At 46.8% G+C, this 24,859-nt stretch overlaps 1 protein-coding gene across 1 annotated transcript in view; it reads right to left on the reverse strand.

Moving 5' to 3' along the window:
- CFAP92 (cilia and flagella associated protein 92 (putative)) overlaps nt 1–5,353 on the reverse strand; it is a 186,505-nt gene extending 181,152 nt beyond the window's left edge. Inside the window, exons 1-2 of the mRNA XM_073644476.1 lie at nt 5,324–5,353; nt 1,459–1,835 (exon numbers count right to left, since the gene is read on the reverse strand). Coding sequence (XP_073500577.1) covers nt 1,459–1,828 — 370 coding nt within the window. The 5' untranslated portion in view covers nt 1,829–1,835; nt 5,324–5,353. The remainder of the gene's footprint in view (nt 1–1,458; nt 1,836–5,323) is intronic.
- Nucleotides 5,354–24,859: the final 19,506 nt, after the last annotated feature.

The raw sequence follows: 24,859 nt of genomic DNA on the forward strand, positions 1-24,859 counted from the left end.
GGGCCAATACAAAAACACGTACAGCACACGGACGGCATCAGTATACAAGTCCGTGTGCTGTCTGTGTTTAACATTGCAAAGTATAGGAGATGCTTTGTCTTTTATTTATCGAGTGTGAAAAACACTTATGACACACTGATGGTAAAAACAGACACACGGGTGACACATCGATGGTAAAAACAGACACACAGATGGTAAAAACAGACACATGGATGACACATCGATGGTAAAAACAGACACACATGACACACCGATGGTAAAAACAGACACACAGATGACACACTGATGGTAAAAACAGACACACGGGTGACACATCGATGGTAAAAACAGACACATGGATGACACACTGAAGGTAAAAACGGACACATGGATAACACACTGATGGTAAAAACAGACACAGGGATGACACACTGAAGGTAAAAACGGACACATGGATAACACACTGATGGTAAATATGGACACACGGATGACACAGTTATGGTCAAAACGGACACACATGGACGTGTGAACAAGGCTTAAGGTGTATCCATTTTCCTGTCTGTATGATTTGGGACTCCAGACATCACTAGGTAGGCTTCTCTTTTACAGGAGTGCTTGGTCCATGAACCACTATAATATGTTTTACACTTACCCATTTGGGGCTATTGAACTTGTCTATAGCTATGGGTTATCCATTATCTCCCTTTTCTATGTATTATGGACTTATAAACTCTGCACCTTGTTGCTCTCTTACAATACGGCCCGAATCCCTTGTAACATATTTTCTACCATCACATTATACTATCCCTGGACAATAATAATTTTTTTATTATGGGATCCCATATTTACTTCCATTAGGTTTATGTGTACACGCTTATTGTATGGATTATTGTTAGTTACATTATATATTTAACTTTGCTGATGGCATTTACTGTGGCTCCTTTACGTACTAGATGCGGAGATAACATATTTTTCTCCTATTTTTGTGCGTTATTTTTCTCCTTTATGATTCATTAAATTTACTGAAAACTATACCATTCATATTACATAGGTTGCATCGGTAAAAATAGTTTTTTGGCGGCACTTTTGCCTTACTTTTGATTCATGACATTTACTGAAAACTATACCATTCATATTACATACGGTAGGCTGTGTCGGTAAAAATAGTTTTTTGGCGGTACTTTTGCCTTACTTTGCACAATGTAATTTTTGTCATGTAGTTTCTGTGAAGCTTCTACCTAGTGTATTCCTTTTATAGGCAACCTTGCCTTTTTATTCCAGTTTATGTGTTTGTTTTTTTTTAAATATTTCTAATAATAAGATGTTTTTAGATTGAGCTGACAGTAAATGCACCCTGGGACTTAGCTGTTTCCATAGTCCTGATGACATGTGGCCGCAGATATTCACAGATATGAATGGCTGAGATGGGAACATCCCATTAAAATAAGAGAACAGACCAAGCATGGAATAAAAAATGACCTTTTTTGGGTGGTGATGGGATGGCAAAACAGATGGTAACTGTGCAAGTCACTGTGTGGGGATCATCTTGTAAATCTCTACTATCAGGTATGTCATGAGCTTCTTTAGTTTGTTGTATTAAACCATCGGTGGTCACTTGACTCTCGGCCTCACATGGGCTATCTTTCTCAAACGGCACTTTCCCTGTCTCTGGAGAGGAGCAATCAGTTCCATAATCCGATAAGTCTTCCTTTGGTGATGAAAATGTTCTTTGCTGGGATCTGGACTCATTGTCGGTGGGAACGCCGCTGTCGTAGTCTTCAGACTCTGCAGCCATCATCTCCTTTGAGGACATGGCGTCTGATGCGAACAGAAAGGAAGAGCCGATCATGGACGCTCTGTATGGAGAAAGATCATAGGATGGTGAATACTATTTGGAATTTCTAAAGTAAAAATATTGAAAAAAAAAAAGTCTCAGAGAAAATGTTTTTACCTAAATACTTAAAACCTTGAAAGGAGATAATGATTCCAGTAACAGCATTACTAGTTTTGTTTAATTCATTGTAAAAAAATAACCCGATAAAAAATCCATGTAAAAACAAGGGCAAGGTACATCAGAAGCTATTTCTGATTAATTCCAGGTTCCGTTACTTGGCTTTAGCAGTGACAGTACATCAACATCACTGTCAGTCAGTGATTGGCTGCAGCACTGTCAAAGCAAAGTCCGGCACCAGCCAAGTAACAGTACCTTGGGTAGTAGTGGAAAAGGAGCACCGGACCCAGAGAGGGTGAGTAAAGTATGGTTTGTTTTTACAAAAACCTTTACATATCAGGAAAAAAATCTGAAAGTGGACAACCTCTTTAAGCAGGGGAGGACAAATAGTCTTCTAATGGTTGATTGCTGAGAGTTGCTTATCCATTTTTTCACTCTAAGGAGAACTAGCCTAATTTGTTAGTGGTTGGCTCAGATTCAATAAAATGCAGCTTATGTACCCCCGACATAATGTATGGCCAAAATGATCTCACGGCAAAGGAGCAATACTCAAACTGACCACCAGAGGGAGCTTCCAGCAGCCAGGAGAACACTCACTGTGGCCAACAGGTGGAGCCACCGAGCATAATAGGGAGGGAAGTAGTTAGCGAAACTAGACAGCTGTGTAACATCCACATGGAAAAATAAATAAATCTGCAATGCACTTTACAGTCTACCAAACATTATATTAGACCTGGCTGCCAATTTAATAGGAATTACTTCCTACTATAATATATGAATGGTTGGAGCTCTGAATTTTATGTTTGGCCTGCACAGCCCCATGTAAGGCTGGGGTCTAACAGTTGTGCCCAGAAGGAGCTTACATATTACACTTTTGGTATGTTTTTTCAATTAAACCCCTTTGCAAATATACTTGGCTTGTTGTTTGGAATTATCTAGAACATTTTTAGCAAAGGGAGCATACTGTTTATAAAAAAAAACAAACATTACAAAAAGTGATGTTCACCTCACTGAGCCCCGCTGCTCTCGTTCCTTACTTTTTGGTCCTTTCTTGACACATAGGAAATGCTAAAAATGCAGCTCAGACAATCACGGGATTGATTCACTTTGCACTTTCCGAAGTGGCAAATACTGATTTAGGCTATGTGCCCACGTTGCATTTATGAAGCAGAAAATTTCTGCTTCATTTCTGCAAGTCCTCTCCCGGAAAAACGCATGCGGAATTCCGCACGCGTTTATCGCGCATTTTTCGCGCGTTTATCACGCGTTTTCCACATGCAGAATTGCCTTGCGTTTTTTATGCATTGGACAAAGGCAATTCTGCATGCGGAAACGCAAAATTAAATGACATGCTGCGGATTTTTGAACGCAGCATATACGCTTGAAAAATGCTACGTGGGCACACAGCCTTAGTTGCGGACATTCTGCAGATCTCGCCCCTTTTGCTTTGCAAAGGATGAAATCTGCTGTCATATCCCCAGGATAAGTTGACAATCTGCAGATTTAAAATTCAACCTATTACATTATGGTATTGGGTGCAGGTGGCAGGCGGATGCTGGCTGTGTTATACAGCTGGCATCTGCTTCTAACGGCAGCAACCAGAGCTAGCTCTGATCACTACAGTGTTATTCCTAAATATCGCTGTAAATTTCTGACCGCGGTATTTAAGTGGCACAAGACTGGTGTGGCCTTCCAGTATATGCTGTGACACTATCACAGGGTGATGATGGGTTGATATTGATAAAGGTTCCTAACACCACCAGACTGGAGCTCCAGTGAAGCACTGTCACAGGCCACGTTCACACGTTCAGTATTTGGTCAGTATTTTCCATCAGTATTTTGTAAGTCAAAACCAGGAGTGGAACAATCAGAGGAAAAGTATAATAGAAACACGTCACCACTTCTGTATTTATCACCCACTCCTGGATTTACCTTACAAATACTGATGTAAAATACTGACCAAATACTGAACATGGCCACAGGCTGAGCTTCACAGGAGACAGTTATTCATACTAGTGTATGATCAGACTATCGCAGGTTGTTTTTTTTATATTTTTAAAACTTCATTACTTTTCACTTTTTTTTTAAGGTCTCAGAGGTCTTTGTAAGGAAACTAAAAAAATAAAGTAAAAAGTTTTAAAGAATAAAAAAAAGCAAAAGTTTGACTTAAATCCTCTTTTCCCAATTTCAATATAAAGAAAACAAAATAAAAACAAACACCCTATTCAATGGAAAAATAAAAAAGAGTTATGGATCTAGCAAAAATTGCCAGACCACACAATTTTTTTTATTAGAGTGGGTTTCCCACTGCTTTTCGGCACCGGTGGGTTGGTCCCGTTTGGGGCTTAGGTCCAAACCACCAGCAAAACGGGATTTAGGCGTATGCGCCGACGTGGCCATAGACTATAATGGTGCAGACAGAGTAAACGAGCGCTGTCGTGCATCATTTTCGGGCGTATACGCCTACTGGAGGACACCGAGACATAGTCAGCATCATTGTAGTCTATGATTGCATCAGCGTGTGTGCCAAATTTCATTTTATGAGGGGTTTGGATGTAAGCCCAACAAGACGAACGGACGGGTGCCAAAACGCCTTGTTCATACATTCAGTTTGGTGGGTATTTTACATCCGTATTTGTAAGCCAAAACCAGGAGTGGGTGATAAATACAGAAGTGGTGACGTGTTTCTATTATACTTTTTCTCTGATTGTTCCACTCCTGGTTTTTGCTTACAAATACTGATGGAAAATACTGAACGTGTGAACGTGGTCTAAAAAAGTTCTGATGAAAATGTTAAAAAAAAAAAAAGCATAGACCTTTGGTATCGTTATAGTCATACTAAACATGCTGCATGCCAATTTTATCTCATAATGAACAGCGTAAAAAATGATTTCAAAAAAAGTGTAAGAATTGCGTTTTTTCACTATTTTTCCCCACTTGGATTTTTTTTCATTTTTTTTATATATTATATGATAAAATCTTACAAATAAAAAATCCTATGGATATGCCCACTGAAAAAAATAGATAAAAAAATCAAGACTCAATGGGGAGAAGAAATGAAAAATTGGATGCGGCAGGAAAGGGGATAAGACATTTACCAAAACCTTGCAACACGTCCCAGAAAAAAAATAAAAGTGAACGAGAACCTTTAGAAAATTATAGAGCGCGTCCTACTAATGTGCAATTTTTATGATTTAACCCCTTTTCACCCTCTGGAAAAGTCTAGGTTTGGATCACACAATGCACGCTGGGGGTTGTAGTTCCTCACTGATTACCCCAATGCATTCTTAGTTATAGAACAAAAATGTGACATTTGCTACAATATTTGCCCAGTTTTTGTATAAGGGACTGTTGTATAATGTCTTATTGCTAAGTGTCAGCTCGTCTCCTTACCTCCGCCTCAACTCTGTGTACAAAACTTCAGAAAGTAACTTTACTAGAAACAGATGTCCATCCGCGTAGACAAATAGTCCGTGGAGAATGTACCATTGTTCTTCCTCCTAGACAAATATTTCTTAAAACCAATTGCTCCTTTGCAGAATACTAACATTATACCTTATCTAAGTGTTCAGTGATTGCTCAAAAGTCCTAGATAAACGCGAAATTGGACCGGCGGAAGGATACACAGCTCTGCTCGTATAAAAGTTACTATAGCGACAATATGTGCAGTGCTAGCATTTGAGGGAGGGAGTCAGGGTGTAATGTCCTGTGCTGAGGGAGCTGAAGTGTAATAAGGCTATACTAAACAGTTATAAACGCTCAGCTGTGATTATAAGTGGTTACCTGGTACAAATCTTCCTCACAAGCATTACCATGGCCTTAGGCCTATTACTGAGGGGCGCAGGCCGTGACCCCCTCCTCACAAATACGAAATACAGACCCCAAAGTGTATACAGATTCCAGTCCTATGTGGGCCCTTGGGTGACAGAGTCCCAATGGACCCCTGTTTGTTATCATTTTCATTCTGGGGTCCATACGACTTTCCAATCTTCATTCTCACGTTTTTGTGAGATAAAATTACGAAAAAAAACAGCAATTCTGGGATAAATGTTCTAATATTTTATTAGATGGGACAGCAGGCAGTGATGCCAAATATTTTCATTATTTTACATATTGATATGCTTTTATCAATGAACCTATATACTTTATTATGTTTTTTTAATACTTTTTTTTTACATTTTATACTAGTCCTTTCACTAAGGCAGAGGTCCCCAACCGCCGGTCCGCGGACCAGGACCGGGCCGTTGGGGTTTTTCAGCCGGTCCGCGGGGAGAGGGGGCCCCTCCAGCCTCCAGCATGGCCGCCATCAGGGCATGACTGCCCTGACTCCAGTATGGGGCCCGGCCGGTAGGAGCCCCCTCGGAGCCCCCCTCTTGTGCGTCTCTCTCCTCATGGGGCCCCCGGCCGCATGCTAAGCGTCGGGTCCGGGACATCTTAGCGCTGCGCTGCTGCGGCAGCACCTTCATGATTCCCCTGACTTCCGGTCATGTGACGGCGCCGTCACATGGCCGGAAGTCAGGAGAACCTGGTGTCAGCGATTTGGACGAGCGCCAGGATTCTGCAGGGATCGCATGGGGGTAAGTATAACAAGTTTTATTTTTTTTTTAATACAATTAACTAGGAGTGGGGGGAATGGGAGATGCACATGGGGGGAGGGGAGAGATGAGAGATCCACATGGGGGGGAGGGGAGAGATGGGAGATGCACATGGGGGAGGGGAGAGATGAGAGATGAGAGATCCACATGGGGGGGAGGGGAGAGATGAGAGATGCACATGGGGGGAGGGGAGAGATGAGAGATGCACATGGGGGGAGGGGAGAGATGAGAGATGCACATGGGAGGGAGGGGAGAGATGAGAGATGCACGGGGGGGTGAGAGATGCACGGGGGGGATGAGAGATGCACGGAGGGGATGAGAGATGCACGGGGGGTGGATGAGAGATGCACGGGGGGTGGATGAGAGATGCACGGGGGGTGGATGAGAGATGCACGGAAGGGGATGAGAGATGCACGGAGGGGGATGAGAGATGCACGGAGGGGGATGAGAGCTGCACGGGGGTGAGATGCACATGGGGGGGTTATGTTTACATAACTTTGTTGCCTTATGAAGGGCGGGGGGGGCCCCCAAAAATTTCTTGCACAGGGGCCCACTACAGTCTGTGTCCGCCGCTGGGATGAAGTAAATGCAGCTGAACAGCAGCTGTCAGGACAGCTGCCCTGTCCTGCTGCAGGGCGTGATGGGGCCCCAGTGATGCGGCTCCTGGCACAGCACATTATGTGGGGCTCCTGGCGGGGACCTGGTCTACACTATATGATAAGTATGCACTAAACTCCAAATCCCTCCATTACCCCGCCCCCATATGACCAAAGCCCCGCCCACCCCACCCCCTCCTTGCTGGGCCATGGAAAAATGATCTTGCTTCAAGCCGGTCCCTGGTGCAAAAAAGGTTGGGGACCACTGCACTAAGGAACTTGAACCTGTAATCGCTTCATGGCTTGTACAATACAAAAAATACTAATATTGCAGTTTATTGTAAAATTATCGCTCGCCTATGAAGCCTGGCTGTAGACTGTGCTTCGTAGAGGTGGACACGGGGGTGGAGAGATGGTATAAATCAATTTGCAGGACCCGCTCCATCGGCCCGTCGGCTGGGGAACCTAATAACCGCATTTTCCCTGACTGCCTCCTCGTTCGCTCTTTTGATTAGTTGACACAAAGTCATCATTGCAGGTTACTGACGTGACCGATAGATTGGGTCCTCCAAATCAATTTGCACCAACTCTATAAAATATGGTGTTTGGGTTGAATGCCATATTTATCAGGACCCCTGACACTTTTTTGACATACATGAATGCATTAGGAAAAGTGATATGGACCTCAGCGTCGTACGAAGTGCAGCACATTTATGAACATTTTCCTCCATTTCTCCTCACCAGTATCTCCTAGTAGAGTTATCATGTATGTGTGCCGACCTTTCTGCTGCAAATGAAGATAAAGAAATCCTATCAATATGCCATAAACGTATATCGTGTGGAAAACCCCTCAAGAAAATGTTCAGATGTTTACTTTTTCCGTTTAAGATTTAGCGACATAATTCCCTCAAATAAATCCACAGAGGTGAGATCCACAAAAAAATACCCACAGCAAAGGTGGCTCATTAAATTGGTCCAGCTGAATTCACATGGCAAGTTAATGTCTCTCTGGCCTATGAATGAGAAAAGCTCCCCTGGCATAGGTCAAGCTGATATATAGGTTTGCCATCCACTTGGCCAAAAAGTCATTAGTTTGGCCTCTAATCTGCTGGTACTTGTCTGTATATGTTTATTCAGCTTTATGGAATAATGCAGTCCGCTGCTCTATTCTTTATAGAGACATTGCACAATAGGAAAGTATACCACAGGGTAAGAGGTTGTTTTTTTTAAAATAACAAAGCCTGTTCCAGACGTATGCTGCTATAAGGCTCTGTGCACACGGTGTGTTTTTGATGCGTTTTTTCCTTGCAGAATTGGCCCCAAAAACTCATTGGAATCCTTATCCCAGCATTGTCTATGAGAATTCTGAAGATCTGTGCACATGATCAGGAATTTTCCTGACAGGATGACATGACATGAAAATGTGCGTTTAAATCTGCAGCATGTCTATTCCTTGTGCGTTTTTGCCCGCGTTTTTCCTATTGAATGCATTGGCAAAAACGCGTGGAATTTCTGCAGTGTTTTTGCTGCCAAGAGGTGAATGTTTTTGTTTATTCTGCCTCCCAAAAATAGGAATAGAAAGCGATCAAAAAATGTCACATGCCCGAAAATGTTACCAATAAAAACTTCAACTTGTCCCGCAAAAAAACAAGCCGTCACATGACTCTGTCGGCCAAAATATGGAAAAATTATAGCTCTCAAAATATGGCGATGCAAAAACTAGTCTTTGCAAAAAAAAAGCGTCTTTTAGTGTGTGACAGCTGTCAATCATAAAAATCCAATATGAATCTGGTATCGCTGTAATCGCACCGACCAGAAGAATAAAGTTGTCTAATCACTTATACCGCACGAGGAATGGTGTAAAAAAATAAACTCTAAGGTTAGGGTTGTGCTAGGGTTAGGGTTGTGCTAGGGTTAGGGTTGTGCTAGGGTTAGGGTTGTGCTAGGGTTAGGGTTGGGCTAGGGTTAGGGCTGTGCTAAGGTTAGGGTTGGGCTAGGGTTAGGGTTGTGCTAGGGTTAGGGTTGGGCTAGGGTTAGGGTTGTGCTAGGGTTAGGGTAGGGTTAGGGTTTGGCTAGGGTTAGGGTTGGGCTAGGATTAGGGTTGGGCTAGGGTAGGGTTGGGGTTGTATTAGGGTTGGGGTTAGGGTTGGGCTAGGGTTGAGGTTAGGGTTGGGCTAGGGTTAGGGTTGCGATTGTATTAGGGTTGGGATTTTTTCAAAAGTGAAGAAAAAAAAAATGATGATATGGCGACCAGTGTTGAGCACAAGTTCTCGCTGCTTGAGTTTGCATCGGGTGCTCGGGTATGCACTAAGTATCACGGGTGCTCGAGTGACACGCTCGAGTCTCTGCCCCATATGCTTCACGGCCAAAAAAAAGTTGCTGGGATCGCCTGCCATCCACGAGATTTGGGTGTCTAATAACAGTGAAACATGCGGGCATGTCACTCGAGCACCCGTGATACATGGTGCATACCCGAGTACCCGATGCAAACTCAAGTAGCGAGCACTTGCGCTCAAGACTAATAACAACTTACTCAATATGATGACCTAATGCTATCAAATTCTGTCGTACCTCTGGGTTCAAAATGTACACTATACCCCTTGATAAAACCTTGAGGGGTCTAGTTTCCAAAATGGAGTCAATTGTGGGGGGTTTCCACTATTAAGGCACATCAGGGGCTCCCGAAATGCGACATGGCGTTCGCTCTTGATTCCGGCCAATTTTGCGTTCAAAAAGTCGCACAGTGCTCCTTCCCTTCTGAACCCTGAACAGTGTATTTTCCCCACATATGGGGTATTGACGTACTCAGGAGAAATTACACAACAGTTTTTAGGTTCCATTTTCTCCTCTTACCCTTGTGAAAATAAAAAATTTGAGGCTAAAAGATCATTTTTGTGGAAAAGTTAGATTTTTTTATTTTCACGGCTCCATGTTATAAACTTCTGTGAAGCTCCTGGGGGTTAGGGGTGCTCACCACACATATAGATAAGTTCCCTGAGGGGTCTAGTTTCCAAAATGGTGTCACTTGTGGGGGTTTTCCACTGTTTAGGCACATCAGGGGCACATCCGCTAATTATTCAAGCAAATTTTACATTCAAAAAGTCAAATGGTGCTCCTTCCCTTCCGAACCCTGCCGCACGCCCAAACAGTGGTTTTCCCCCACATATGGGGTATCGGCTTACTCAGGAGAGATTGCACAACAAGTTGCATGGTGCAATTTCTCCTGTTACCCTTATGAAAATGCAAAACTGGGGGCTGAAAAACATTTTTGTGGAAAAAATGTGAAAATTTTATTTTCACAGCTCCATGTCATAAACTTCTGTGAAGCACCTTGGGGTTCAAGGTGCTCACCACACATCTAGATAAGTTCCCTGAGGGGTCTAGTTTCCAAAATGATGTCACTTATGGGGGATTTCCACTGTTTAGGCACATAAGGGGCTCTCCAAACGCATCATGGTGTCCGCTAATTATTCAAGCAAATTTTACATTCAAAAAGTCAAATGGCGCTCCTTCCCTTCTGAGCCCTGTAGTGTGCCCAAACAATGTTTTTTCCCCACGTGCTCAGGGGAAATTGCTCAACAAATTTTGGGGTCCATTTTTTCCTGTTAGCCCTGCAAAAATAAAACAATTTGGGTGTAAAGTAACATTTTTGTGAAAAAAAATTAACATTTAATTTTTTCTTCCCCATTCCAAAAATTCCTGTGAAGCACCTGCAGGGTTAATAAACTTCTTAAATGTGGTTTTGAGCACCTTGAGGGGTGCAGTTTTTAGAATGGTGTCACTTTTGGGTATTTTCTGTCATAAAGGGCCCTCAAAGTCATTTCAAATGTGATGTGGTCCCTAAAAAAATGGTTTTGCAAATTTTGTTGTAAAAATGAGAAATCGCTGGTCAACTTTTAACCCTTATAGCTCCCTAATGAAAAAAAATTTTGTTTCCAAAATTGTGCTGATGTAAAGTAGACATGTGGGAAATGTTATTTATTAACTATTTTGTGTGACATATCTCTCTGATTTAAGGGCATAAAAATTCAAATTTTGAAAATTGCGACATTTTCAAAATTTTCGCCAAATTTCCGATTTTTTCACAAATAAACGCAAGTGATATCGAAGAAATTTTACCCCTATCATGAAGTACAATATGTCACGAAAAAACAATCTCAGAATCAGGGGGATCTGTTGAAGCGTTCCAGAGTAATTACCTCATAAAGTGACAGTGGTCAGAATTGTAAAAATTGGCCTGGTCATTAACGTGCAAACAACCCTCGGGAGTAAGGGGGTTAATGCATACATAAAAAACAGACGTGTGAATGAGGTCTTATACAGACACAATGTACAGTACTTGATATAGACGTGAGTCAAAACATTGCATTTTGTAAGTGATGTGTTAATAAAACACCTATCATTTGTATAGATGCATGCTTTTGATTTCAAAGACTGACTGGCACTTGCCCATCACAGAATTAGAACATAAGTGTTTCGCAAAAATTAATTTAGAGAATGGTAAGTCACTATGTTTAGTTACTGTTACATAGTGTTAAGGATAAGTGCGAACTACATCTGTGCACTTAGCCTATTGCAGGGGTCCTCAACCTGTGACTCGGTTGGCCAAGATGTGTGGCTCTTGACTGTCTGACACTTGGTGCGTCAGGTCTAGCAAACATCACTGAAGAGCAGGTGTCCAGATACTGCCTTTTAAGTAACCCTGCAGAGCAGAGCAGGTGCAGATGCACATATACTGATCGTGGGGGTAATAAGGTAATATTTTAAGCTGGAGAAAGGATGATACCGCCAGTTAGAGAGTTGCTTTAAGCTGGATGAGATGGCTTTCTTGTATCAAACACTCCCTACACACTGAGCGGGGACAAGGTGGGATCCCCTGGATGTAGGAATACTGCCTATAAGGGCACATAGTCTCAGTGTAATTTCTACAGGGAAGCTTTGATTGTCATTATACTGGTAATGGGGGGCACTTGGTGTCACTACTGTGGCGGGGGGTTGTGGGGGCAGGATGTGACAACTCAGGGCATTCTGGATGTGTCTTGCGACAGTCTTTCAAAGCTAAATGTGGCTCTTAAGATAAGAAAGGTTGGGGACCACTGGCCCACAGTATACTTGGGGAGCTTTTCTCAACATATGCTGTAACGTAGCCGTAGGCCCCCATTCTCCAGAAAAGTTTTTTTTCGACCTCCACATACATTTTGTATTACTATATAAAAAAGCAAAGCATACTCCTCCCTCCTATACAGAGGACTACTGACTGTGAAGAAACATACAGTATATCATGTACTGTAGTGTGAACCTAGCCTAATACACATGGTTATGGCTGATCAGAACTCTGTATGCCTCCTGTTTTAATTATGTGTTTTTCTACATATTACACATGCAAGTAATTATATGGATGGTTACCACCAGGAAGTCACCCTGCCCAAATTATTACTCCTATGATCATATATATTCTACTAGTTAAATAATGACCTCAAGTCAAAAATTGACCTAAGAGGTCACAACCCAGAAGGAAGGTCATGTCTGCAGTGCTGTACTAGGTGCCCAGATTACTGACTTGGCCCCAAGTAGAAAACTCATACCAGATGACAACATGTTGTGTGTGTTTAGTTCATGTGAAGTCACTATGTTAGATCATGGAAATGATTGCCTCTGAACTAGTTATAATGATATATAATTACAAAATGTTCTTTTTGACCTGGAATAGCATAGACAAAAGGTTTGGAAGGTAGTTTGATCTGACTTGGTGCATGATGTCACTGTATTAAGTTCTTCCACTTTGGTATGCAATGCTTCACTGGCGAGTCACTGCAAGAAATGTCCCCATTATAGTGGGTATAATAGGGGAATTTTCATTCCAAAACAATTCAATTAAGAGGAATGTGCATCTCAGATAAGCAAATGACCATAGATTTATTAGAGTAACTGTTTGCTTCCATTATACCACATTATAGAAAATTCTTCAAGCTTTTCATTGAATTGCATTTCACTGTTTTTTTCCAATTGTAAGCTGAAAAAATGTGAATATAATGTTTGTGTTTGTCTACCATCTGCTGCGGAAACATTGTGGAATTCATTATAATCTTTTAAACTTTTAAGAAAATTATTTTCTTATCTCTCTTTTTACACAGTTGACCTTCATGTAGCAACTGCACAAGTTCAACTCAAAGCAGAACAACGTGTCAGTGCAAAACTAAGTGTTAATGAGTTCTTCATAATTTTTTTTAGGCTTCCCTACTTCTTAACTTTCTGCTTGAGGAGGTATGCTCCTGATTGATTTACATGTCACACCAGTGGCATTGTTGCACTACTGACCCCAACTGTTCACTCTTGGATGCTGCAAATAGAGGCAGCTTTGCATCTGCAGTATCAGAGGTGCACTGAGGCACTGAAACTGATCAGGATCAAGCGATAACAGTTTGTTGCAGTGATCTGACCAGGTTTTAGAAAAGAGCTTATAAGGGCTGCACCTCCTTGCCTAGGAGATCGGCCACTTCTGACAAACTGCAACTGTGTTGGCCAGGGGCTCCTTCCCTGTCGCTAATGCTTGAATAACGCTAGGAAAAATTAGCACCTTCAAAACTATAGGAATGTTTTCTCATTACAATCAATAGGAAGCTTATTGAAAGACAATTTGAAGCAGTTTTTAATGTGGTTTTGTTTTAGCAAAATCTGGTTCAAAATCCTGATTTTCTTATTGTAACTTCTTTTTCGAATTTGTAGTATTCTCTAGGTATGTAATTTTTCAGGAAGCTTATGGTGGTTTACTCCCATGGTCTTCTATGTGACTTGCATTTTTTGTGGATTTTAGACATTACAAATCAATTACTTGACTTATAGAAGTTATACACAACGGGAAAATGCCTTATTAATGGCCCCAGAGAAAAAAACAACTCACCTCCTTGACTAGCGACACTAATTTATATGCACTGTGTCTCCGGTCTGCTGGGATCAACATCCGGTGGTGTTCCCCGCTAGACGTTGATCCCAGAAGACTAGAAGGAGACCCTGATGAGTACCCAGGAGCGGCTCTTGTCTGAGAGGTGAATATTATTTTTAATAAGGGACTGTCCAACAGTAAACAAACCCTTTAATAGTCATTTCAAAATTCGTATAGCCCCCTCCAAAAAGGACCGCCACTTCTCCAGCGCCATTTAAATAGCAAGTAGTTCCCGATCGCCAATGGAGTAATTGCGTTCTGGGGCAGAAAAGATTTTAGAAAAGAAACCGCAAGTCACCATGCGACCAGATGAGGACTACTGGGTAAGAACGTCTCCGGTCCCTGATGAAGAAGCATCCACCTCCTGACAGAACTGCTTATTATTGTCCGGGCGATGCAGCACAGGAGCAGAGGAGAAGGCTTGCTTTAAAGCGCTTTCAGCTTCAGGTGTCCATATCTTGGTCTTTACCCCCTTGTGGGTCAGGGCAGCGATAAGAGTGGTCCGAGAAGAAAAGTGGGGAATGAACTGGCAGTGGTAATTTGCGAATCTGAGAAATCGCTGGATTGTGTTATGAGACCGTGTGAATGGGGCCACTTCAGGATGGCGGACACTTTTTTGGGATCCATTTTCAGACCGGTCTCGGAGATTATGTATCCTAGACACGGAAGAGAAGTCTTCTCAAAAGCACACTTTTCAAATTTGGCATACAGCCGATTGTTCCTAAACCTCTGCAGTACCTGACGAACATCTCTACGGCGTGACGGATATGATATCGTCCAAATACACTATGACACACATGTAGAGGAGATCCCGGAAGAAGTCATTCACCAGTTCTTGAAAGACTGACGGTGCGTTTAAAGGGCATAACCTGATACTCGTAGTGGCCATCACGGGTATTTAAGGCAGTTATCCATTCATCTCCCTGGCAAAAATGGATCCGATTGTATGCCCCCCAAAGGTCGAGTTTCGTGAAGACTCTGGAACCCTTGAGACGATCGAACAGCTCGTAGATGAGAGGCAGAGGATATTTATTTTTATTGTTATCTGATTTAGTCCCCTATAGTCGATACAGGGTCGAAGCGAACCGGTCTTCTTCTTTACATAGAAGAATCCCGCTCCAGCCCAGGGAGAAGAATTTCTGGATAAATCCCCGAGCCAGATTCTCCTTGATATATTTGGACATGGCTCGGGTCTCGGCCTGCGACAAGGGGTAGATTCAGCCTTGTGGAGGTGATGCACCTTGAAGAAGATCATTAGGACAGTCATACGGCCTATGAGGTGGTAGGGTCTCAGCCTCCTTCTTGTCGAAGATGTCGGCGTATGCCGAATACGGTGCCGAAAAGCCAGGAAGGTTTGATGGGGAAGCCGGAGGACGAAGTGAACAAATGGGGACCAAACAGTTTTCAAGGCATTCCTGACCCCAACTAAGTACTTCTCCATATCTCCAGTCCAACACAGGTTCGTGCCTCCGCAGCCAAGGCAAACCCAGTAGCAGAGGGTTAGACAGGCCAGGTAGCACGTGGAGAGGAATCTTCTCGGAGTGTAGCATCCCTACCCGAAGTTCCACAGGCTCGGTAATGAACTGAATTGTCCAGGATAGGGGATTTACATCCACCGATGAAACTACAAATGGATCCTGCAGATGTTAGATCTTACACAGCTCGACAACAGCCTGCTGAATAAAATTACCTACGGAACCGGAGTCCAGGAAGGCTGACTCGACAAAATGAGTGTTGCAGCAGGAGACCAATACTGTCACAGTTCAGCGATGGAAAGGAGTGATTCTTAACCAAGGTAGCCTTTCCAGCAGACCATAGACACTGGACTTTCCCTGTTTTTTGGGGCAGGATCTAATCAGGTGTTCAGACTGCCACAATAGAAACATGTTACCTCCACGCGACGAGCCTTCTGGCAATGTTTAGTCACTTTCACCTGGTCAATCTGCATAGACTCGGGAGGGGGGGAGGGGAGAACTGCAGCAGTGGCTTGCTGGGTGATTGGCCTCTGGAAGGGGCTAGGCGCACAGATCTTCTCTTGCGGGTCACCTCCTTGGATCGCTCCTGGAACCTGATGTCTATCCAAGTGGCCAGAGACACCAGGTCATCCAGTGAGGTGGGTAAGTCACGACTGGCAAGGTCGTCTTTGATTCGCCTAGAAAGGCCCTCCCAAAAGGTAGCCACCAGAGCCTCGTTATCCAGGCGAGTTCAGACGAGAGAGTGCGGAAAAGTACAGCACACGGGCCCACTGTTAGATTCCCCTGATGCAGTCGGAGAAAAGAGGCCACAGAGGACGCATGGCCGGGCTCATTGAAAACTCTCCAGAAGGCATCTAGGAAAGACTGAAAGTTTGACACCAGAGGATCCCCTTCTTTCCCATAGGGGATTGAGCTACGCCAGAGCTTCACTGGTGAGATGTGACATGATGAAGGCCACTTTGGCCTGGTCCGAAGCAAACTGATGGGCCAAGAGCTCAAAGTGTAGCGTGCACTGATTTATGAACCCCCGAGATAGAGCAGAATCCCCGCCGTAGCGTGGAGGAACAGTCAGGGTGCGAAGCCGGGTACAGCACTGACAGACTGTTGAGACGCCATCGAAGTTGTTGCCGCTTGGGTAGTGGTGGGTGCGGCCGCGGAGTTGTCAGTGCGTCCAGGCGGACGCACCAGGTGCTACTCCGAGACAAGGAAGGTGGACCAGGTGCTACTCCAAGACTGGCCTCGGGTGGATGGCAGCTGACCCCCAAGGGACAGGAGGCAGGCACAGCCTGGCACAGCTGCGCGTAATGCGCATACCTCGGGCAGCATCAGAGAGAGGGAATGAAGGCGGAGCGGGACCCTCTGGCCGGTGGCTTCGGCGGTAAGAGTATCAGCGCCTCTGCCTGGGGAAGGAGGCAGAAGGCAGAGGCGCCGGCGTTACACTTGATTAAGGAATGTACGGATCTGGGTAATATGTTTGAGTTGGAGTCTGCAGGAAGTGGAAAGGGCTTAGATATGTGGTTTGAAGGAGAGATCAGAGTCAAGGGTTACCCCGAGGCAGCGAGCTAGCGGGACTGGGGAGAGTGAGCAGCCCTTGACAGATAGGTCTGTTGGGGGGGTTGAGTGAGATGGGGGAAAGATGATGAATTCTGTTTTGTCCATGTTAAGTTTTAGAAATGAAGCAGAGCAGAATGATGAAATAGAGGACAGACATTGTGAGATTTGTAACGGGTCTGGGAGGCGGAACCTCTGGGCTACTATACAAGGGAGCGGGTGGCGACCAGGCAGGCAGTCACAGCAGGTGACCGGGACAGTCTCTGGGTGTACGGGCAGGAGGTCACGGCAAGTGATCAGGGCAGTCTCTGGAAGAACGGGCTGGAGGTCACGGCAAGTGACCGGGGCAGTCTCTGGAAGAACGGGCTTGAGGTCACGGCAAGTGACCGGGGCAGTCTCTAGGTAAGGGGTAGGTACGACCTGTGATGGCTGAACCTCCAGGTAGGCTAGCAAGGCAAATGGAGGATGTGTGCTCCCAGGTGAGCAAGCGAGAGTCTCTGGAATAGCAGGTGGTCACAGCACGTGACGGCGGAGCCTCCAGGTAGGCAAGCAGGCATGTAGCGGAGAAGCGCTCCCAGGTGAGCGGGCAAGAGTCTGGAATAGCTGGTGGTCACAGCACGTGACAGCGGAGCCTCCGGGCAGGCAAGCAGGCAGGTAGCGGAGAAGCGCTCCCAGGTGAGCGGGCAAGCTGGTCCATAGACAGACTGACCGGAGTTGTAAGGCAGACCGTCGGACCTCAGGCAAGCAGGCAGGTAGCTGATGTGCGCTCCCAGGTGAGCGGGCAAGTTGGTCCTTAGACAGACTGACCGGAGTTGTAAGGCAGACCGTCGGACCTCAGGCAGGCAGGCAGGTAACAGGAAATCAGGCAGGATTAGGACAGCAAGCTGGCAGGAATCTGGCAGGTAACTGGCAGGTAACTGGCAACGGGACCTGAGGGCTGAAGCAGAGTAGAACGGTGCAACAACATTGCTCGGGCACCTCCATTTTGGAGGAGGTGCCTTATATATGGTAAAGTCCTCCGGCCATTGGCCGGGGACTCCTTAGGACGGCGCGCGCGGCCCCTTTAAGAGGGAGGGAGGGCGCGCGCGCGCGCCCTAAGCACAGTGGCCGGGAAGGAGCGCGCGCTGCCAGCAGAGCGGGAGAGGGACGCCGGGCACGGAGCAGAGCGGTGAGGGGAACAGCGTCCCTGCCTAGCAGAGGGCAGGGACGCCGGCACTACAGTACCCCCCCCTTTAGGCCCCCCCTTTTTTAGGCCAGATAGAAATTTAGCTAGGATGAGAGGGGCATGGATGTTCTCCCGGGGCTCCCACGTTCTCTCCTCAGGACCAAACCCCTTCCAATCTACCAGAAAAAAGGTCTTTCCTCTTACCCTTTTGGTGGCAAGAATGTTCTCTACCTCAAACTCGTCCTCAGCAGAAACCGGAGCAGGAGGCGTACCTGTAGACTTGGAAAAAGAGTTAAGCACCACGGATTTGAGGAGAGATACATGGAAGGAGTTAGGGATCCGTAAGTTGGCCGGGAGTTTCAATTTATAGGCCACCGGGTTGATCTGACTGATGACCTCCAGAGGACCGATGAACCGAGGCCCTAACTTGTAAGAAGGTATCTTGAGTCGAACATATTTAGATGAGAGCCAGACTTTATCTCCTGGACGAAATTGTGGAGGATCCAGGCGTTTTTTGTCAGCGTGTCTTTTCATACGCTCGGATGACAGAAGGAGTGCGGACCGGGTACTCTCCCATATGGAGGAAAATTTGCTAACGAGAGATTCCGCAGCCGGGTTGTCCACAGAGGTGGAGACAGGAAAAGGAATCCGAGGATGCTGACCAAAGACTACAAAAAACGGGGATTTGGAGGAGGATTCGCTCTCGTGATTATTATAAGAGAACTCGGCCCATGGTAGGAGATCCACCCAGTCAGAATGGTGGGCATTAACGAAGTGCCGGAGGTAACTGGTCAGGTTCTGATTGATCCGCTCCACTTGACCATTGGACTGTGGGTGGTAAGCGGAAGAGAAGTCCAGGGTGACGTCTAGTAGTTTACAAGTGGCTCTCCAGAAACGTGAGGTGAACTGTACCCCACGATCCGACACGATGTGGAGGGGCAGGCCATGAAGACGGAAGATGTGGCGGATAAAGTCTTTAGCCAGCTCGGGTGCAGACGGAAGGCCCGGCAGGGGAATAAAGTGAGCCATCTTGGAAAAGCGGTCAGCGACCACCCAAATGACCGTACAACCGGCAGAGACGGGGAGATCAGTTATAAAGTCCATTGCTATATGCTGCCAGGGGGCAGCAGGTACAGGAAGCGGAAGGAGGCGTCCGGCTGGCAGATGTCTCGGGACTTTGTTGCGGGCGCAGGACACACAGGCAGAAACAAAGTCTATTATGTCCTTGTGCAGGGTAGGCCACCAATAGTGCCGGGCAATAAGCTGGAGGGTCTTTTTCTGACCGGCGTGGCCAGCTAGTTTAGACGAATGGCCCCAGTGTAGGATCTTCTCCCGATCAGGTACTGAAACAAACGTCTTACCGGGAGGGAGACGATTTAGACTCACGGGAGCCACCTGCATTACTCTGGCGGGATCGATGATATGTTTAGGTTCTTCCTCGAGATCGGACACCAGAAAGGATCGGGACAAGGCGTCTGCTTTGACGTTTTTGTCAGCCGGGCGAAAATGAAGAACAAAATCAAAGCGAGCAAAAAACAAGGACCACCGGGCTTGGCGCGGGTTAAGTCTCTGGGCATGCTGGAGGTAAGCCAAGTTCTTGTGGTCAGTGTAAATTATTACCGGATGAAGAGCCCCCTCGAGTAGGTAACGCCACTCCTCCAACGCCAGCTTGATGGCCAATAACTCTCGGTCTCCTATGGAATAGTTGCGCTCAGAAGAGGAGAAGAGTTTGGAGAAGAAGCCACAAGTTACCATTCTCCCGGAAGATGATTTTTGAGTAAGTACCGCTCCGGCTCCAGAGGAGGAGGCGTCAACTTCCAGGAAGAACTGCTTGTTGCCGTCCGGGCGATGCAGCACCGGGGCGGAAGAGAAGGCCTGTTTTAGGGAAAGAAAGGCCTCCTCTGCTTCGGGCGGCCACTCTTTGGGATTAGTACCCTTACGGGTGAGCGCGGAAATTGGGGCAGTCCGGGAAGAGAAGTGCGGGATGAAGAGGCGGTAATAGTTGGCGAAGCCCAGGAACCGTTGAATAGCCTTCAACCCCTCTGGTCGGGGCCATTTCTCGATGGCAGACAGTTTCTCAGGATCCATTTGTAGGCCGGTCTGAGAGATAATGTAGCCCAGAAACGGAAGCGAGGTCTGCTCAAAGAGGCACTTCTCATATTTAGCGTAGAGATGGTTCTGCCTGAGCCTGAGCAGGACCTGACGAACATCCCTCCGGTGAGTCTGGAGATCCGGAGAGAAGACCAAGATGTCGTCCAGGTACACCACTACGCAGGAGTAGAGAAGGTCCCGGAAGATGTCATTGACCAACTCTTGAAAGACGGCAGGAGCGTTACAGAGGCCAAAGGGCATTACCAGATATTCATAGTGACCGTCCCGGGTGTTGAATGCCGTCTTCCATTCATCCCCCTGACGGATACGAACCAGGTTGTACGCCCCACGGAGGTCCAGTTTGGTGAAGATTCTAGCCCCCCTCAGACGATCAAATAACTCCGGAATGAGCGGAATGGGGTACTTATTCTTCACCGTGATCTGGTTAAGGCCTCTATAGTCTATACAGGGACGGAGAGAGCCGTCCTTCTTTTTGACGAAAAAGAAGCCTGCTCCCGCCGGGGAGGTAGATTTCCGGATGAATCCCCTGGCCAGATTCTCCTCAATATATTCGGACATCGACCGGGTCTCAGCAGCGGATAATGGATAAATACGCCCACGGGGAGGAGAAGTACCAGGTAACAGGTCGATAGGGCAGTCGTATGGTCTATGAGGGGGTAGTGTCTCTGCCTCCTTTTTATTAAAGACATCAGCATAAGACCAATAAGGAATCGGAAGTCCAGGCAGATTAGCTGGGGTAGGAGAAGGACGGACGGGATGAACGGGAACCAGACAGGTCTTATGGCAGCCCTGTCCCCAGCGAAGGACTTCTCCGGTCTGCCAGTCAAGAACGGGTGCATGAAATCCTATCAACAGACCAAATAATATATGGTCTGTAACCCCTACAATACTAACAACACCAACAAAAAAGTTCAGCTAGGGAAAAAAGGAATAAATAAAGCAAAACAGACAGGGAAAAACCCCTGTACTATAAATGATTACTAATATTATTCAATAAGTAATCCCAGGCTGACACAAAAGGGGTTTGAATCAAAAAGTATATAAATTTTTATTGCACAATATTACATTTAATTACACAATAGTGATAAAAAGATGTAAAAAGTGGATGGGGAGGAGAGAGGACAGCTAAAGGAAACAGGGTAAAGCAGAAATACCCCGTTCAGAGACTAACATCCCCAAAGAAAAAGCAGCTTACAATGTATACCTAATTTAGAGTATAAGTTGTTTAAGCTGTCAAATAAGTAGTGTGATTGTATAAGTTCCTGACACAGGATCATGCCAGGTGATATCAAGTCTACCAATAGAGATACAACATAGAACATATATATATAACTATGATGGATTATAAGTTAAGAGTTTTAATAAAATCCATGTTGTCAAATCAGTAAAGTTATATGGTCTCCGTTACCTTGAGTCATTGTTGGTAGATCTTAGGACAGCATAAAGTAAGGTGCTGGGGATGCCTGGCAGCCTCGACTCGCTTTTCGCCCGGAAATGACTTTGTCGGGTGCATGTTTCTGGAGCCAAGGTAGGCCTAGCAAGAGGGCGTGAGAGAGTCCAGGCAGAACATGGAAGGAGATACTTTCAGAATGCAGCATTCCCACCTGCAGAGTAATGGATTCGGTGATGAGTTGGATGGGGCGTGGTAAGAGCCCCCCATCCACGGCAGCAACAGACAAGGGTACAGCCAGAGGTTTGGTGGGGATGCGGTATTTCTCTACCAGGGACTGTGAAATAAGATTCCCGGCTGCTCCAGAGTCCAGTTGGGCTAGTTCGAAATAACGGTTCTCCCCGTAGACGATTGAAACTGACAACAGCAGGGATGGAGAGGATTTATTCTTGTCTAGGTGGACCTCTCTGAGCGAACCTAGACACAGGCGTTTCCCGACCTCTCCGGGCAGGCACGGATCCGGTGCTCCTTACTGCCACAGTAGAAGCAGGTCCCCTCGGCACGGCGTAAGTCCTGACGGGTCTTGACCATCTTGGTCTGGTCGACCTGCATAGGCTCAGGAGGGTGTACCTGGTTAGAGACAGAAGGAGTGACGGGTTTCTGAAAAGTAGGAGCTAGACGTGGTAACCTCCTCTCACGGGTGACCTCTCTGGCACGCTCCTGGAACCGTAGGTCAATCCGGGTGGCAAGAGTTATTAAGTCATCGAGAGTGGTGGGAATGTCCCGACCGGCAAGTTCATCTTTAATACGGCCGGACAGACCCTCCCAGAAGACGGAAACCAGAGCGTCGTTATCCCAGGCCAGCTCCGAGGCAAGGGTACGGAACCGTATGGCATATTGGCCCACGGTGAGACTTTCCTGACGGAGGCGTAGCAACGATGATGCGGATGAGGTGTTCCGTCCGGGTTCGTCGAAGACTTTCCGGAAAGCCGTGAGAAAAGCAGGCAAGTTGGACACCAGGGGGTCTCCTCTCTCCCATAGAGGATTTAGCCAGGCCAGGGCCTCCCCGGTGAGATGGGACATGATGAATGCAATTTTGGCTCGGTCGGAGTTAAACTGGTGGGACAATAGTTCAAAGTGCAGGGTGCACTGATTTATGAAGCCCCGAGCCTGGGCTGAGTCGCCTCCGAAGCGAGGAGGTGCAGAAAGCCGAGGTCCGGGGTAGGATATCATGGTGTTAGTGGACAGCGGAGCTGCCGGATTGCGAGACATGGCACTGGCGGAGGTTGTTGGTGGAATAGTCAGAGTGTCCAGGCGAGTATTGACATTCCGCAGGTGACCCAGGATGGACTCCTGTTGGGACCTTTGACGGGACAGTTCATGACACAGGTCCGAGAGCGAGGGAGCTTGGGTGCCACCGGGTTCCATGGCCCGAGCAAACTGTAACGGGTCTGGGAGGCGGAACCTCTGGGCTACTATACAAGGGAGCGGTCCTTGTAAGGGAGCGGGTGGCGACCAGGCAGGCAGTCACAGCAGGTGACCGGGACAGTCTCTGGGTGTACGGGCAGGAGGTCACGGCAAGTGATCAGGGCAGTCTCTGGAAGAACGGGCTGGAGGTCACGGCAAGTGACCGGGGCAGTCTCTGGAAGAACGGGCTGGAGGTCACGGCAAGTGACCGGGGCAGTCTCTAGGTAAGGGGTAGGTACGACCTGTGATGGCTGAACCTCCAGGTAGGCTAGCAAGGCAGATGGAGGATGTGTGCTCCCAGGTGAGCAAGCGAGAGTCTCTGGAATAGCAGGTGGTCACAGCACGTGACGGCGGAGCCTCCAGGTAGGCAAGCAGGCAGGTAGCGGAGAAGCGCTCCCAGGTGAGCGGGCAAGAGTCTGGAATAGCTGGTGGTCACAGCACGTGACAGCGGAGCCTCCGGGCAGGCAAGCAGGCAGGTAGCGGAGAAGCGCTCCCAGGTGAGCGGGCAAGCTGGTCCATAGACAGACTGACCGGAGTTGTAAGGCAGACCGTCGGACCTCAGGCAAGCAGGCAGGTAGCTGATGTGCGCTCCCAGGTGAGCGGGCAAGTTGGTCCTTAGACAGACTGACCGGAGTTGTAAGGCAGACCGTCGGACCTCAGGCAGGCAGGCAGGTAACAGGAAATCAGGCAGGATTAGGACAGCAAGCTGGCAGGAATCTGGCAGGTAACTGGCAGGTAACTGGCAACGGGACCTGAGGGCTGAAGCAGAGTAGAACGGTGCAACAACATTGCTCGGGCACCTCCATTTTGGAGGAGGTGCCTTATATATGGTAAAGTCCTCCGGCCATTGGCCGGGGACTCCTTAGGACGGCGCGCGCGGCCCCTTTAAGAGGGAGGGAGGGCGCGCGCGCGCGCCCTAAGCACAGTGGCCGGGAAGGAGCGCGCGCTGCCAGCAGAGCGGGAGAGGGACGCCGGGCACGGAGCAGAGCGGTGAGGGGAACAGCGTCCCTGCCTAGCAGAGGGCAGGGACGCCGGCACTACAAGATTCTGTTAGTAAGGAGGTGATGTTGGGTCCAGAGAGGTAGATCTGTGTGTCATCAGCATAAAGATGATACTGAAAGCTGTGGGACTCTATAAGCTGTCCCAGGTCGATGGTATAGATGGAGAAGAGCAGGGGTTCTAGAACTGAACTTTGGGCGACAACAACAGATAGGGGGCAAGATGAGGAGGTGGTATGTGAGTGGGAAACACTGAACGTCTGGTCTGTTAGGTATGAAGAGATCCAAGATAGGACCAAGTCTGTGATGTCAAGAGATGTGAGAATCTGTAGTAAGAGGGAATGGTCCACTGTGTCGAAGGCAGAGGACAGGTCCAGGAGGAGGAGGACAGAGTAGTGTCGCTTGGATTTGGCGGTTAGTAGGTCATTTATGACTTTAGTCATCAGGGCAGTTTCAGTGGAATGATGCGGTCGGAAGCCAGATTGTAAGTTGTCAAAGAGGGAGGAGGAGAAGCGGGAGGACCGTCCAAGATGGACTTGTTGTTCCAGTAGTTTTGAGGCATATGGGAGAAGTTATGTGGGGCGATAGCTAGACAGGATGGGTCAAGGAAGGGCTTTTTGAGGATGGGTGTGATTTA

This window comes from Phyllobates terribilis, unplaced genomic scaffold (assembly GCF_046119375.1).
Source record: "Phyllobates terribilis strain yellow unplaced genomic scaffold, ASM4611937v1 Scaffold_8__6_contigs__length_399053987, whole genome shotgun sequence".
Lineage (NCBI taxonomy): Eukaryota > Metazoa > Chordata > Amphibia > Anura > Dendrobatidae > Phyllobates > Phyllobates terribilis.